The sequence below is a fragment of the Sebastes umbrosus genome, chromosome 3 (assembly GCF_015220745.1).
Source record: "Sebastes umbrosus isolate fSebUmb1 chromosome 3, fSebUmb1.pri, whole genome shotgun sequence".
In the NCBI taxonomy this organism is placed as follows: domain Eukaryota; kingdom Metazoa; phylum Chordata; class Actinopteri; order Perciformes; family Sebastidae; genus Sebastes; species Sebastes umbrosus.
Genome location: NC_051271.1, coordinates 1,567,065 through 1,581,770, shown reverse-complemented (window position 1 = coordinate 1,581,770; position 14,706 = coordinate 1,567,065). Strand labels below are relative to the sequence as shown.

General features: G+C 42.3%; 2 protein-coding genes and 1 long non-coding RNA gene across 8 annotated transcripts in view; 2 read left to right on the top strand and 1 right to left on the bottom strand.

The window, feature by feature from the left end:
• Nucleotides 1-14,706, top strand: part of LOC119484981 (NACHT, LRR and PYD domains-containing protein 12-like) — a 956,516-nt gene that overhangs the window by 39,496 nt on the left and 902,314 nt on the right. The window lies entirely within an intron of this gene.
• On the top strand, nt 1,333-14,629 carry LOC119485048. Its single transcript, XR_005206167.1, has 5 exons — nt 1,333-1,429; nt 4,093-4,103; nt 8,416-8,432; nt 8,962-8,964; nt 14,551-14,629. It is a non-coding gene; the product is annotated as an uncharacterized LOC119485048 (long non-coding RNA).
• Nucleotides 11,019-14,706, bottom strand: part of LOC119484985 (B-cell receptor CD22-like) — a 45,528-nt gene continuing 41,840 nt past the window's right edge. For 3 of the 6 annotated variants that reach the window (XM_037764198.1, XM_037764201.1, XM_037764202.1), the window contains 5 exons: nt 14,420-14,680; nt 12,774-12,858; nt 12,602-12,662; nt 11,430-11,623; nt 11,019-11,294 (listed from right to left, as the gene is read on the bottom strand). In XM_037764198.1, coding sequence (XP_037620126.1) covers nt 11,228-11,294; nt 11,430-11,623; nt 12,602-12,662; nt 12,774-12,858; nt 14,420-14,680 — 668 coding nt within the window. In that variant the 3' untranslated portion in view covers nt 11,019-11,227. The remainder of the gene's footprint in view (nt 11,295-11,429; nt 11,624-12,601; nt 12,663-12,773; nt 12,859-14,419; nt 14,681-14,706) is intronic. The other 3 variants (XM_037764197.1, XM_037764199.1, XM_037764200.1) reach the window with 3 other exon arrangements.

Here is a 14,706-nt window from a genome sequence, read left to right as displayed (position 1 = left end):
TGTGAGAGAGATCATCAGATGCAATGGAAAGACTTACCAGCGTCAACAGTCAGACGTAAGACGGAGTGATGACTTCCTCTGTTGTTCTGGGCTTCACAGTAATAATTCCCACTGTGTTCAGCTCTGAAGTCAGTGATGGTGAAGATCTGTCCTGATGCTTTTGGTGAGTCTTCATTCTCCTTGTACCAGGTGTATCTAGCTGCTGGGTTAGCATCACTGCTACAGGTCAGAGTCACTGAACTGCCCTCCACTATCTCACCAGAGGGACTCACTGACACTGAGGGATGCTTTGGACCATCTGGAGAACAGTAAATAGATATTTATATTAGCATGCATGATACAGACAGACTTTTGCATCACAAGGAGGAATACAATAAGCCTCGTTAAGCATGTGACTCACACTGGACATCTATAATTAAAGACGTAGAGTTGATCTCTCCATGTTGATTGTCAGACTTGCAGTAATAGATCCCTCTGTCCTCAGAGCTGATGAAGGTGAAATGATAGATGCCTTCTGGTCCCTGAAGCAGTGTTTGGTTCTCCTTGTACCAGGTGTAGTTAGCTGCTGGGTTAGCATCACTGCTACAGGTCAGAGTCACTGAACTGCCCTCCACTATCTCACCAGAGGAACTCACTGACACTGAGGGAAGCTTTGGAGCATCTGGAGAACAGTAAATAGATATTTATATTAGCATGCATGATACAGACAGACTTTTGCATGTGACTTGTTCAACACTGGTTATACAGTATATAAATTGAAGTGAAGACATGAGTCTTACACGATACATGGCATGTTGTATGTTTGCTTGTTGCATGGTTGTGTAGAGAAAGACAGATTTCATTAACTTTTGCACAAACATTAAGCACTTCCATATCATGAGAAATAAGATATATTTGCTTATTACACTTACATCACTTTCATTTAGTTTTGATCATCGCAAAGAAATCATAACATTTCTAACTGTTGTTTTTGTCAGGAATATTTGAACACAGAACGCGAATATTTCGCGGCAAAAAATCAACATACGGATTTCAGAACAAGGTTGATTACTGTCAGCTAACGCACCGCGAATAAAGGCAACAACTAATCAGGTTGTGCAGAACGAGTTGAGTTGCTCGTATATTTATGAAACAACCATCTGGAGGAGAAGTGGTAGCATAAATTAACTATAAAAGGAGGATGTGTTTTGCATTAGTGCCACATATATTTAAATAATTGTCACAACTTGTACGACAATCAATGCAGACTAAAGTTTCCCCTCAAACATCTACTACAGACTGTCTGAACAAAATGACAAAAACAAGCTTTTACACTCACATTTCACATTAATAGAGATGTATTCAGACGTCCTCTCTCCCAGCTCATTCTCCGCTGTACAGTAATAATCTCCAGAGTCAGAGGACTGGATGGAGCTGAAGATGAGCTGAGGTTTGAGTTTTCCATCCTTGTACCATGTGTAGTTAGCTGCTGGGTTAGCATCACTGCTACAGGTCAGAGTCACTGAACTGCCCTCCACTATCTCACCAGAGGGACTCACTGACACTGAGGGAAGCTTTGGAGCATCTGGAGGGAGATGGGGGGGGAACATCAACTTTTAAAAGATGAGAACAACTTTTCACGGTGGAAGTTCATATATATAAATGACCAACAGTTTGCATAGAGTTTGAATTCCCAAATGTATAGGCCTACCTTGGGTAAAAGTTAGACATTTTGTTTAGGACACAAGGAAGTGAACTCACACAGTGATGTAGAGCGGTAATCCTCGTGCCCTTTCAAAGCACAGGAGATGCTGTCTCCAGGTTTAAAATGGCCCATGTAAGAAGAAGCTTCTTCAGGAACTTTCTGTCCATTCTTGAACCAGACATAAGAGGGATTACTGCAGCTGCTGTTACAACTCAGCTCTGCCTCGGCAGAAGACTGATTGACTTTTACTCTGGTCACCTGGATCTGGAGAGCTGGTTATGTGAGGAAGTACATAAAGTCATTGGTTACTAGAAGCACACACATCAAAAACTCTAACAGGAAATGCATTGGGAGTCTAGTAAAAAATACTTAAGATCATATAATCACAATCAATTTTATAAAAACATTACTTTTTCATCAATATATCATATCATCAAATCAAGCCATGGAAGCGATGTGGCTCTAGGGACGGCAATGTTTGTCGGTCCACCACTTTGGTCCAGACTGAAATCTCTCAACTATTGTATGGATTGCCATGAAATTTTGCACAAACATGCCCACTCCTCATTGGATGATGCATACAGACTTTGGCGAATCCCCTAACATTTCATCTAGCGTCACTATGAGGTTCACATTTGTGGTTTTAAGGGAAATGTTTTACTTTTAAAGGACTTTTGGTTCAGACGTCCGCGTCACTTTGGTGATCCCTTTAACTTTTAGTCACCCATCCTCAGACCAAAATGTGTCCAACACTTTGGTTCGTACAGGCTGTTCTCATACACCGTTAGAAGACATACCAACGAAATGCAATGCTCTGTTATTTGTATATATCCTACGAAATCAATGACTTATCGTGAACCAGGAAGTATAAAGAGCGACAAACGCTGCATAAGGAGCCCAAGAGACCTTTGTTCCTGTCCGCTGTGAAACCAGAAGTCAACGTTGATTTCGTATTGTTCATATTGTTATAACTTCCATATTTAAGTAACGCCACTTCCGTGGTTATTTTAACCCAAACCACAATCTTTTCCTAAACCTAACTAAGTAGTTTTGTTGCCTAAACCTAACCAAGTTGTTTCCCGTGAAGACAGAAGTTTATTTTGAAGAAGACTATATGAATGTTATGTGCAAACACACGTGTTGCTGGACACACGGAGGAGAACGCACAAGAAACTAGAATGGCACTCGGAGAGCGCAGACCTCCGCCAAGGTAAAAAGACATCACAGCTCACAGCTGACGGTACCGTGAGGTGGTCGGCTTGTTATAAACACGGTGTGTCTGTATAACGTTACACTACGTTGTCTGTCATCCCGTCATCTACCGCTTTGTTCTTTTTCACCGCGGACGGCCAGCAGCTCCCGCCGCACCTCTGAGTCTCGCCACACATCCACACACGTATCTCTCTGCTCTCAGAAGGAAGGAGCTGGGGTCACGCGTCACCAGTTACACTGAGCATGTGTTATACCCTGTGAATCCGTAAAAAAAATTCCTGAATCCGGATCATGATCCGGATCGCCACCAAAATCTAATGGATTGTTCATTGTGCCACACCCAACCCCTCCAAAGAATTTCATTCAAATTCATCACAAACCTTTGGAGTAATCCTGCTAACGGACGGACGGACAGACAGACAAACCAATGCCGGTGAAAACATAACCTCCTTCCTAGGACTTTGGCCTTGGCGGAGGTAATGAGGAATAACATTTCGCAAGATATACAAACCATTTTATGAGGATACGTTAAATTAATGACATCCAATGAGCCAATTAGCAGACGTTTGTATGCTAACACACTTAACTAAGATGGTGAACATGGTAAACATTATACCGTACAGAAATATACAAGGCAAACTACTCCTGCATTAAAAGCTTGTTTGTTTTTTACTGAGCTGAAGCGCTTCAGACTGGACAGTCAACATACACATAAGTTAGTATACACATACATACATTAGCAGTGATGTTTCCAACATGCTCAACACTTGAAACAAAATGAATAAACCGTCATGTTACCTGTAACAACCAGTTGGACTCCAGGTTCACAAGTATATCTATTATTTGGTCCTTCTGTAAAGAACCTGAACTTGTACCTAGTTGAGTCGCTGTCGCTCAGGTTAGTGATTCTCAGAGTGCACTTGTTGTCATCACAGATATACTCCACACGACCTGTGTAGTCTGAGTCACTCGTCACGTTGTTTGTTTCTTCTTTAGTAAACCAGAATCTATCTGCTACTGATAAAGTGGACAGGTATCTGTAGGTGCAGTTCAAGTCCACGGTTGATCCTTTAGAGGCACAGATCTCAGTAGAGGTGTAAGTTACTCCCCACTGACCCGGTACCACTGTAACACAGAGCACATCAGGAACCACAATCAGATACACAAGAGGACAAAGTTGAATATTTTTGCAAAAGTGCTTCTTTATGTAAACCTGCTATAGAACTGAACTACATATTAAAAAATGACTCATGGTGCTTTCACAACAGGGACCCGGGCCCAGATCCGAGTACACTTGACCCCCAAAGTCCAGTTCTTTGGATTAGTGTGAACGCTCCGTACCGTACTCAGGCACGGTTCGTTGGTCAGTGCTCGAGTCCACTTGAAAAGGTGGTCTTGGGCACGGATCATGTGTACTCAGGTACGGTTCGCATGAGGTGTGAAAGCCAAAACCCGGAAGTGGACCGCTATTTAATGCGAGTAACGGTAGCAGTCAGCGAGTAGTTTTAAAAAGGGCAGGCTTCATTCAACGCCGCCAGTCTCCTCCAAAATCTGTATACATAAAACTGTTTCATATCTATGTCTGTATACGCGCAGCGTTCACCGATCTCATCCTCTGAGCTGTACGGCCGTGGATGATAAAGCAGGAAGGCCGGCGAGACGTTCCTTAAAATATAGACAATAGTAGGCAATGGTGTTGGGCGATGATTCTTATTTTATTTAGCTTCTTTAATGGTATGTCTGCGAAGAACGAGAGACGCTCAGCTGCTCGGCGGGCAGAGAGAGAGAGACAGCGGGGGAAACAGTATAGAGTCGGCATATTCTCACATCAAACTCAGTGAAATAAGAGTTTATTTCAACCAAACTAGAGTTGGTGATTGTTGGAAAGACTAACGACGATGGTGGTTGGTGAGTTTTATTTTGTTTCAGTCAAGTTTGAATGAAGTGTTCTACGATGCCCGCCACTAGAACAGCTGATCTCAACAAGTGTAACGCAAGTGTACTCGGGTACGGACCAACTTTACTAATGTGAAAGCTAAGTGGAGAGAGGGGGGGATACAGACAGTAGATACAGACATATATATGAACCAGTTTTATATCTATGTAGATTTCGGAGGCGTCCGGCGGCGTTGAATAAAGCCTGCACCGGTTATCTAGAATAATTAATTACAGGAGACCATTGGTTTAAAGGGACTGTTTGTAACTTCTTACACGTATAAATCATTGCGGGTCGGTGTCCCATGCGCGCTCACGTGTGGCTACGCTGTTCAGACTCAGACTCCAACACAAACTACACGGAAGCACCAAAACTGCAAAGTTATTTTTAGTGAAGTCCGTCTGTTAAACAGTGTTGGCCGCGGTCGGATGATGCGGGGGAGACCGTAGCTTTGGTCTCCAGGACCGGAGTCTCTGCTCCTCTGCTCCTCTGCCTGCCTTCACTCACACACCACGCTCCTCTAGCTGAAACATAGAGTGACGGATGCTCGCTCACATTCAGTTAGCGCGTACACACGGGCGAGCACGAGCAACAGGACGCTGACTTTCGTTGACTTAACGGCCACAGGTGTCGCTGTTACAACCAATTTCTGATTCTTACAAACAGTCCCTTTAATAATATGTCTGTCTTTACATGGAGTCTTTCATTAACCTGTCTTGCCATTGATGGAGTGTGGGTGGCATTGGTTTGGGTGTTGTTTTTTTGTGCCACCAATAAAAGGATATGCAACAAGTAGGTCTTTCTCTTTTCCATAGCGCCAGCAGGGATTGCTCCTATAATATAAAACAATGCGTCTAGCAGTAAATCAATGTTCAAAGTATTTCTCATCTTTCTATACGCATTTTCAATTCACGCATATAAAAAGCAAACAGAAGTGCAATAGTCATGTCATTGCGCCCTCTTCTTCTGAAGTGCTTTAATGGCACCGAAGAGGACAATTCGTGCCACCAGCTGTTTATCTCGATGAACCAACTCCTACTATTTGCATAGCAGTATGGGATAGAAACAAAAATTAATTTGCATTTTCCTGGAAATTTGTTTAAAATGTGCACAACATTTGGATGGAAACCCGTCTTTTGACACATAATTTCAAAGTATTAATTAACAATATAATCAATAATGACTTAATGTAGATACTTCATATGCATATCGGAACTTTTCCATAACTTCACAGAGCAGCATGAAGCCAAGATTTTGTCAGTAGAGAAAATATAATATGATATGTGTTTTGTATCTTTCACCCACCCCCCCTCTCCCCGCCACCACCACTAACTTTACCGTCTTAAACTGGACAAAACTTCTATTCACAATGTTCAGGTAAAAGAATATAAAAAGACACGAGTGAAAATTTGAAGACAATAAAAAACACTTGTGATGTTACAGAAAAGTGGGATTTAAAACATTCAAGGACGTCCAGTTTGAAAGATTATTGTGTGAAGAGTTTTAAAAGGTATCCGTAATATCACAGATCAAATCTCAGGTAGAAATAAAACCCCGCTAGAATATGCTTCAGAATAAGAGTGCTAAATGAGCTACAGTGTAAATGTAGGTATACAGTACCTGGCACAGAGACAAGGAAGACGACAAGTCCAATGGCTGCTGCTGTTACACTCATAGCTGCTCCTCTCGTCTCTGTATCCGCTTCAGAGACAATAAAACATCGACAGGTGAATATTGAGCACCCGAAGTAAACCAGTCGCGTCAATAAGAGAAAGAGAGATACTGTAGATGTGGAAGGATAACTTTCCTCTGTGGTCAGTAAGCAGAGGACAGAGATCAGACAAACTTCCTCTTTATCTTATTAACATTCATGGTGTCATTAGCTACCCAAATAAGATACCGTAAAGGAAGCAACCAGTATGTTGTTTTGCAAACTATATATAAACCAGTATTGGAAAAAAAAAAAAAAAAAAACAGAGTAAACCAGATAATGAACATACTGAACATCCTGCAGCACAAACACTCAAATTGTTAAACTACAGAGTTCCACTGCGGTCAGATGTGTTTTAACTTCTTCTTTTTACCGTTTTATCACTCTGTGAATCACCTTTAATTGCTTCTGTATGGGATTAAGAAATAAAAAATAAACTTGAACATACCAATTGTGCTGCAGTCTGCATCACCTGTGAGTTTCCCCCATGTCCTCTTGGATCCACATTCTTCATCAGGTTGTTTTTACCGGCATTGGGTGGTTGGTTGGTTGATTGGTTGGTTGGTTGGTTGGTTGGTTGGATGGTTTGTCGGTTGGTTGGTTTGTCCGTTTCGAGGATAAGTCCAAACGTCCACGATGGATTTGAATGAAATTTTTTTGAGGGGTGGGGTGTGGCACAATGAACAATCTATTCTATTTTGGTGGCGATCCAGGTCATGATCTAGCTTTGGGAATTTTTTTTAATAACTCCACTCTGCCTGTGCATTAACACCACACGCTTTAAGACATGACCAGTGTAACTGATGACGCGTTCATGACGCCGTACATGACACCTGCCTTGGTGGAGGTCTGCGCTCTCCGAGTGCACTTCTAGTATTTGTTTTAGGGCTGTCAACTGACTCAAATATTTACTTACAATTAATCGCACGGTCGTCCATAGTTAATCGATTGATCGCAAATTAATCACACATTTTTTTATCTGTTCAAAATGATCCTTAAAGGGAGATTTGTCGAGTATTTAATAGTCTTATCAACATGGGAGCAGACAAATATGCTGCCGTATATTTATTATTGGAAATCAATGAACGACACAATAAAATGTTCATGGCAAACTGCAGCCCAACAGGCAACAACAGCTGTCAGTGTGTCGACATATCTGGAGGTCAGAGGTCAAGGGACCCCTTTGAAAATGGCCACGACAGTTTTCCCTCGCCAAAATTTAGCGTAAGTTTGGAGCGTTATTTAACCTCCTTCGCAACAAGCTAGTACGACATTATTCATACTGATGGATTTATCAGGTTTTCTGGTTTCACATGATACCAGTATCTTCTCTCTAGCTTTCAAAGTGAGCCTGTTACAACCTGAAAATTGCAAGTTGTGTTAAAGGAATTAGTGGCGTTAAAACGAATTTGTGTCGCGTTACCTTTGATAGCCCTAGTTCTTTTACAATCCAACTGTAATCGAGGGCATAAGGACCGATGGTGTTGTATGCTGTACAGAATTCAAAGCCCCTTGAGGCAAATTTGTGATATCGCGCAATATAAATAAAATTGACGACGTACCCGTCATGTTTCTAGACAGAGAGGGAACTTTAACTGAGGGAGCTTTTCATTCTTTAGTTGAATAACTGCAGTTCCTCTATTTCTATTTTTAAGGAACTGATTTTTCACTACACAGAGATGGAAGACATCACTCTGTTCAGAAACGTCTCTGTGATACCAGACACCCGGGAAAAACAGTACATAGAGAATATTTACAATATATTTTATGGTAAGTTTGTTAACACCAAAGAAAAAGGCAGATAAATACTGTTGTCAATACTGAATGCTTTTAAATGCACATTTATTTTGTCCCCAACTAACTTAAGAAGAGTGAAAGGAAGACGGTTTGTACAGTGGACCATCAAGACGCAGCACGACCAGCACTGAGGTAAACAGCGACTGAACTTTAGACTGGAGTTCACCACTTTGACAAAAACATGTCACGTCCTTTGGTTTGTAAAATTATGACCCATAAATCCTGATGTTCATCGCCTATCAAAAGGAAGTGCAGCCATGTGATACAACTTGCCATGTTTTGTCACTTAATGCAGGTTGAGGTTGTGGTCCTCAACCACAGTAGATTATTGTCTGGTCTATAAATCCACTCTATTTATATCAGAGTAAAAAAAACAAGCCGGCTTTATAAAGCACACCAAAACACTGTAAACACCAAATACCCAAATAAGTTTAAAGAAGAGTCACAACTCTGACTCAAAACTCTGCAGTCAGAGAATGAAACACACTAGAGTTACCGCGTCGCGGTTCTACGCCTCTGCCGACCACTCAAGTTGCAGTTTACATCCATTTCTATCCAACATGTCATCACTTTTTATCTGGACCGCAGAGGGCCAGCCCCTAAAGTCTGTCACTGAGAGAGTGAGTTGCACGATTGGTCGGCAGAGTTTTGGAGTTTCCTCGTTCGCCGTTGCTCCTTCAAATCGAAAAGGCGAGGAACAGTCCTTTATGCAAATGAGCCCATCTGGTGCGACGCGTCCGGCTCACGAAACCTGGACAAAGCTGTGAAACTAGATCTAGTTCTAAAATGAAACCAGATTCAGCAGCGGGATCATCGCCTATTTCTGGCTTCAAATGTTTCCAGAAGTAGATTTTGGTGGATTGTGTAGACGGAATAACAGAAGGTTTACGAGCAGGCCGCCACTTTGTTTCTAGGGATGCACCGATACCGATACCAGTATCGAGTATCGGGTCCGATGTGCAAAACGGCTCCGATACAAGGGCACCGATACCACTTTACTCTCACCCCAACTCCCCGACGGTGCGGGCGAGACAGGCCGGTGGTGCGCCCGACCCCGCTGGGCCGGGATCCCACCTCAGCCGGCACGCGCTGGCACTCACTTTCATTGCGCCACGGGGTTTTGCTTGCACCCTCTGACTCGCGGCGTGCATTACACTCCTTGGTCTGTGTTTCAAGATGGGTCGGGTGGGTTGCCGACAACGCCGCAGACCGCTGGCGCCTTTTACGTGGGCCTCCCCGGCGGGGAGAGAGGGCAGCGCGAGCCATTTGTCCACGGTGCGGCGAGGTCCAGGCGGGGAGCGCAGTAAAGCTGCGTTCGCGAGCCACATTCGTCCCGAGCCTTTCCAAGCCGACCTGGAGCCGGTCGCGGCGAACCGCCTCGTATGCGGGACTCCCCAGCCTGCAGTGTGTCGCTCACACCCTCCAGCTGGCTGTTAACGAGGGTCTTTTGGCACAGAGAAGTACTCGTATCGGTACTCGGTATCGGCGAGTACCTAAATGTAAGTACTCGTACTCGGTCTGAAAAAAAGTGGTATCGGTGCATCCCTAGTTGTTTCCTGTTTGAAACGGCGAGCAGAGAACCAGGGATCAGGTGCATTCAACGATCGGGAACGTCACCGCTTGAACGGCCAGTTGAGTGGAGCAGTGCCTTCTGGAGTGTCCTCGCCGGACCTGGTGGACATGTATCTCTGGATTTAACATTACAGACATGACCACTGACTATTAGTGGAACAATTTAGCCACAATTTTACAGACACGGTCCAGAAATATAGTCAGTTTGAGTCTTTGTTGGCCATTTGTGTGAAATTGTTATAATTAGTATATGAATTCTTGAGTTATGGACAAAAACCTGTTTTGTGATGTCACAGTGACCTTTGACCACCAAATTCAGTTCAACGTTCAGTCCAAATGCACGTTTGTGCCAGATGTAATGAAAAAAATTTACAGAAGGACATTATGCCAAAAAAAAGACAGCAGAGGACAAATGCATTCATGATTCTAAAAGTAATAAAAGGTGCAAAATAAAAACGTGAAATAAAGAAAAAAACAATATACATAATTTGGTAATGTTACAGCAGAATAAATAATTCAGAAAGTGTGTAAAACTACCAACAAAAGAGATTTGAGTGACAATAAAACCTGTTAAGATAATCAATCTAATAAAAAGTAAAATATTAAGAAATAAAGAAATGTATTTGACAGGATGTTGGACATTATGTTGCCACCATGTCTCTTTACTATCATCTAGTGGTAGCAGGAGGAAACTACAACTACACCTAACAAACGGATATTCTCCAAAACTGTCCTGCGTTTTATTTTACAATTTAATTCACAAATTCTAAGCTTAATACCTGTTATTATTATCTAGCTGATACATTACTGCAGGGATTACGACGGAGTATTAGGGCCACAATGAGGGAAAAATAAATAAATCTGAGATTTAAAGAAAAAAGTCAGAGGTTTACGAGAATAACGTTCTTGACGAGTTAGTATGAAAAAAGTGACCGGATAATGTAAAGTTTTTTTCTTATCTTTATTATTTATTTTATTTTTTATATTTCATAATTTATATTATTTCTTATAAATTGTATATGAAATTAATTTTGATTTATTAATATTTTATTTATTTCCCTTTCTTTTTTTCTTTTTAATTATTTTAATTATTATTATCATATTAGTTATTAGTATTTTTTGTTCTTGGTTTGTTATTGTTTATTTAATTTATTTATCATATTTTTGGGTAAATTTGAGTGAAGATTATGGACAGAGGAAAATATATCCAGCTGTATTCTTGGACAAGCCTGTCCTGAGGAATACGTTTTAAAACTCAATGTGGTTTCCTCTCATAAAGATTTAAAAAATGAAGATACCATGGATGGAAAGGAGTCTAGAGATTCCTCTTTTTGTTGACGGTACTGTACAACGCAGCCGGATCCTCCGAAGCTTCCTGGCCTCTGGTTCGGAGAGAAAAATACATTAAATGAGTGGATTCTGGGAGATGGTGTCACTGTAAACAGAAACCAACAGTGATCACAAAAGGCTCCTCGCTGTGATTCTAGTGTACTAGATGACGTTCTTGTGCTGCTCACCTCGAGGACGGACTGGCACTGTTAAATCCAACAGCAGCGTACACGACCATCTCTTCTTCTTCTTCTTCCTTCCTCTCCTCTTTGTATCTTCTGGGCTGAGCTGGTCTGATGTTGGAGTAGAGAGGATCTGTCTCTCTTCTGGAAAAGTGGACACTGGCATAGTGGAGTTCATCCTGCTGCTCTGTTGGTGGCATCTGTGGACGTTGGACAAACTAAAATAAGATTTATGATTAATTTCGCATGAACTTAAGGCTTAAAGAGACAGTAGGTAGGATTTTACTCAAAGCCAAAGATTCTCATGTCTCTTTGTGTCACATCTTTCAAGAGGGAAGCATTTCAAACTCTATTGGGAACACAGCATTAATCCTCTGACACCCGACTGACTGTGCCGTCTTTCAAAGGCTGGATCAGACTCAGTTTTGAAGCTAGAGTGAAGATATATATCCATCGGTACCAACCACGTCGTGTTAGCTGGTCGGGAAGGAGACTAAATAACGCTCCAAAGTTAAGCTAAATTCTGGCGAGGAAAAACTGGCATGGCCATTTTCAAAGGGGTCCCTTGACCTCTGACCTCCAGATATGTAAATGAAAAATGGGTTCTAATGGTACCCTCGAGTCTCCCCTCTATGTAAAAACAATAGTTCTCGCTGCGCAGTGCGTCCTCTATCTCTGTGGGGAGGGACGGGATTCCCAGCACGACTGTCACCGTGGCGGACTGTCCTCAGTGCGAGGGTTTTGTCTGCGGCGATGTCGACACCCCGTCTCGTTTACCGTGATTATGCTGTGTGACCTTCTGCCATCAGTTCTTCATAACCAGACAACCTTTAAGTTCTTCATAGATCAGCATCGTAATTTTGCTCTCAAAAAGTGCTCCAGATTGATGCATTTAACTTCTGGGGGAACACCACACCGCAGTCTCTCAAAATCCTGTGATCCAAAGCCAGCCCCCCCCACTTCAAAACTCATTCCAGCGCCGCTGGTCAGTTAGTGTTTAATGACGTCGTCATCGTATCATCTTTGTCGTGGAAATAAAAAAAGCTTGTTGACGGACATATTTCGTTAAAGTCTTCATTAATTAAATGAACACAGCCTGACCAGCAGTCGCACCTCAATTTCAGACCCAGAATGGGGGTTTCTTTTGCACCGGAGTATTTTAACCTTGACTTCCTCACCTGTTCCCTGTTGTCTGGTCTCTCTCGGGGCTCAGACGGCTGCTTGCAGGACCTCTTCTTTCTGCTCAGGAGGATTCATTATTATTCATCATTCATTATAAAACTAAACCCACTGCTAAAATGAACACATTCTGAATGACTTTGTGAACAACGATGAAACAGAACTGCTTACATGATCCACAGGATGACAGAGACAAATATGATGGTGAGAAAAGCAGCAGGGCCTGTGGCAGCAGCAGCTATTAACTTCCATGCTCCTAGAAAACAGTGACCGAATGAAAAGAATTGAGAATTAGTTAGGGAGCGACAAAAGAGAATGAATTTTGTTGTAAGAGTGAGTTATTTAAAACAAGAATTATGTCCGTCCTAAGAGACAGAAGACATGTGTCTCTAACGCTGTAAAACCTGCAGCAGCTACCTCCTTCAGTTCTTCTCGTGGGATCAACAAGTTCCCCCATGCGAGCAGGCTGGGAGATTTATCCCCTCCAGTGTGTCCAGGCTCTGACCTAGGACCTTCGGCTAGTCAGTCGTGCTCTGATAAACAACCTAAACATCGCACCTTGCTCTTAGAAATGCAAATATGCAACGGCTCGATATTAAAGTTTTTATTTGTTGAACTCAGCGTAGGGCTGCACAATTAATTGAATATTAATCTCAATCACAATTTTGGCTTCCCACAATTAAATGAACATGATCGACTGTGATATTGACGTTGAAGATGCTCCGCTCATAGAAAACTCAATCAAGCGTTTCCTAAACTAACAGCTAGAGACGCTCCGTCAGTCGGTCGGCTGGTTTTCAGCAGTCTCATATGCTCAGATATCCGTTTTTTGCCGATCACACACACATATACAGCCGCCACATGATGGGTTTTTTTTACGTCGGCACACAGCGGTACAGTCAGTAACGACATACACACACGTCGTTGTGGAAGTTCTTCAGCTGAGTGAAGAAGACAAAAAGCTGCAATTTGTCACAACTGTAAGTCCAGAATAAGCCGTGGAGGAACAACCTTAAAACATTTGGAACAACTAACTTAATCATAAACTTATTATTTAGTAATTCATTCCCATACATGCTGCTCAGAGTGATCACAGTGAGCGGATCGTCTGTAGACAGCACGGAGCTGCACAGCTCCGCTATGGTGCGTTCAAGCTCTACTCAGTAAAATGAGTGAGATTATAACCAAGCCCCCAGGAGGAGTGCCGGTCGTTGATGCCAATTTTCGTAGTGGCCAAATGGCGGTACTACAACGTCCGTCTCCGTCACATGATGCCATTGGGACCCAAAAGACTTTTTCCCGTAGACTTACATTGGGAAAGAGACTTCTGTAACTTTTCTTTTTAAGGTGAATCAACTTCCCGGGTACTTTTCCACTTGGAAGTTGAGCCATTTAGGCTTCATGCGCCACTGAGCAACTTTCACCGGAACGTTATCATGATGCGTTCTTGTAAATTGGAGTTTTTGGCGAGAAACTTGAATAACTACAGTTGTTTGTAGAAGATGTTCTCACAGCAATATAAAATGGATAAAAGAGGGAATTATGACGTGTTTAACTTCCTAACACTAGCTCTAAGCAGCTTCTGATATATAATTAGAACTTCCAAGATTTATTTATCAATAAAAACAATTATTTATTTACTAATCATTTGAATTGTGATTTGAACCACGTGATTAAAACTGTTTATAAGTGCGACCGTAATCTGGATGTGCTTCCTCAATCACATATGGAGAAGAAAGCAACGTCTTCTCACCCCAAACAGGAACATCTGACCCAGAGGGTGTGTTATGACCTCTGATGCAGAGTGGAGAACTAACCTGCTGCAACGCTCAGATGTAAGGTGGAGTTATGACGTCCTCTGTTGTTCTGGGCTTCACAGTAATAATTCCCACTGTGTTCAGCTCTGAGGTCAGTGATGGTGAAGATCTGTCCTGATGCTTCTGGTGAGTCTTCATTCTCCTTGTACCAGGTGTATCTAGCTGCTGGGTTAGCATCACTGCTACAGGTCAGAGTCACTGAACTGCCCTCCACTATCTCACCAGAGGGACTCACTGACACTGAGGGAAGCTTTGGAGCATCTGGAGGGACAAAGATGACATTACAT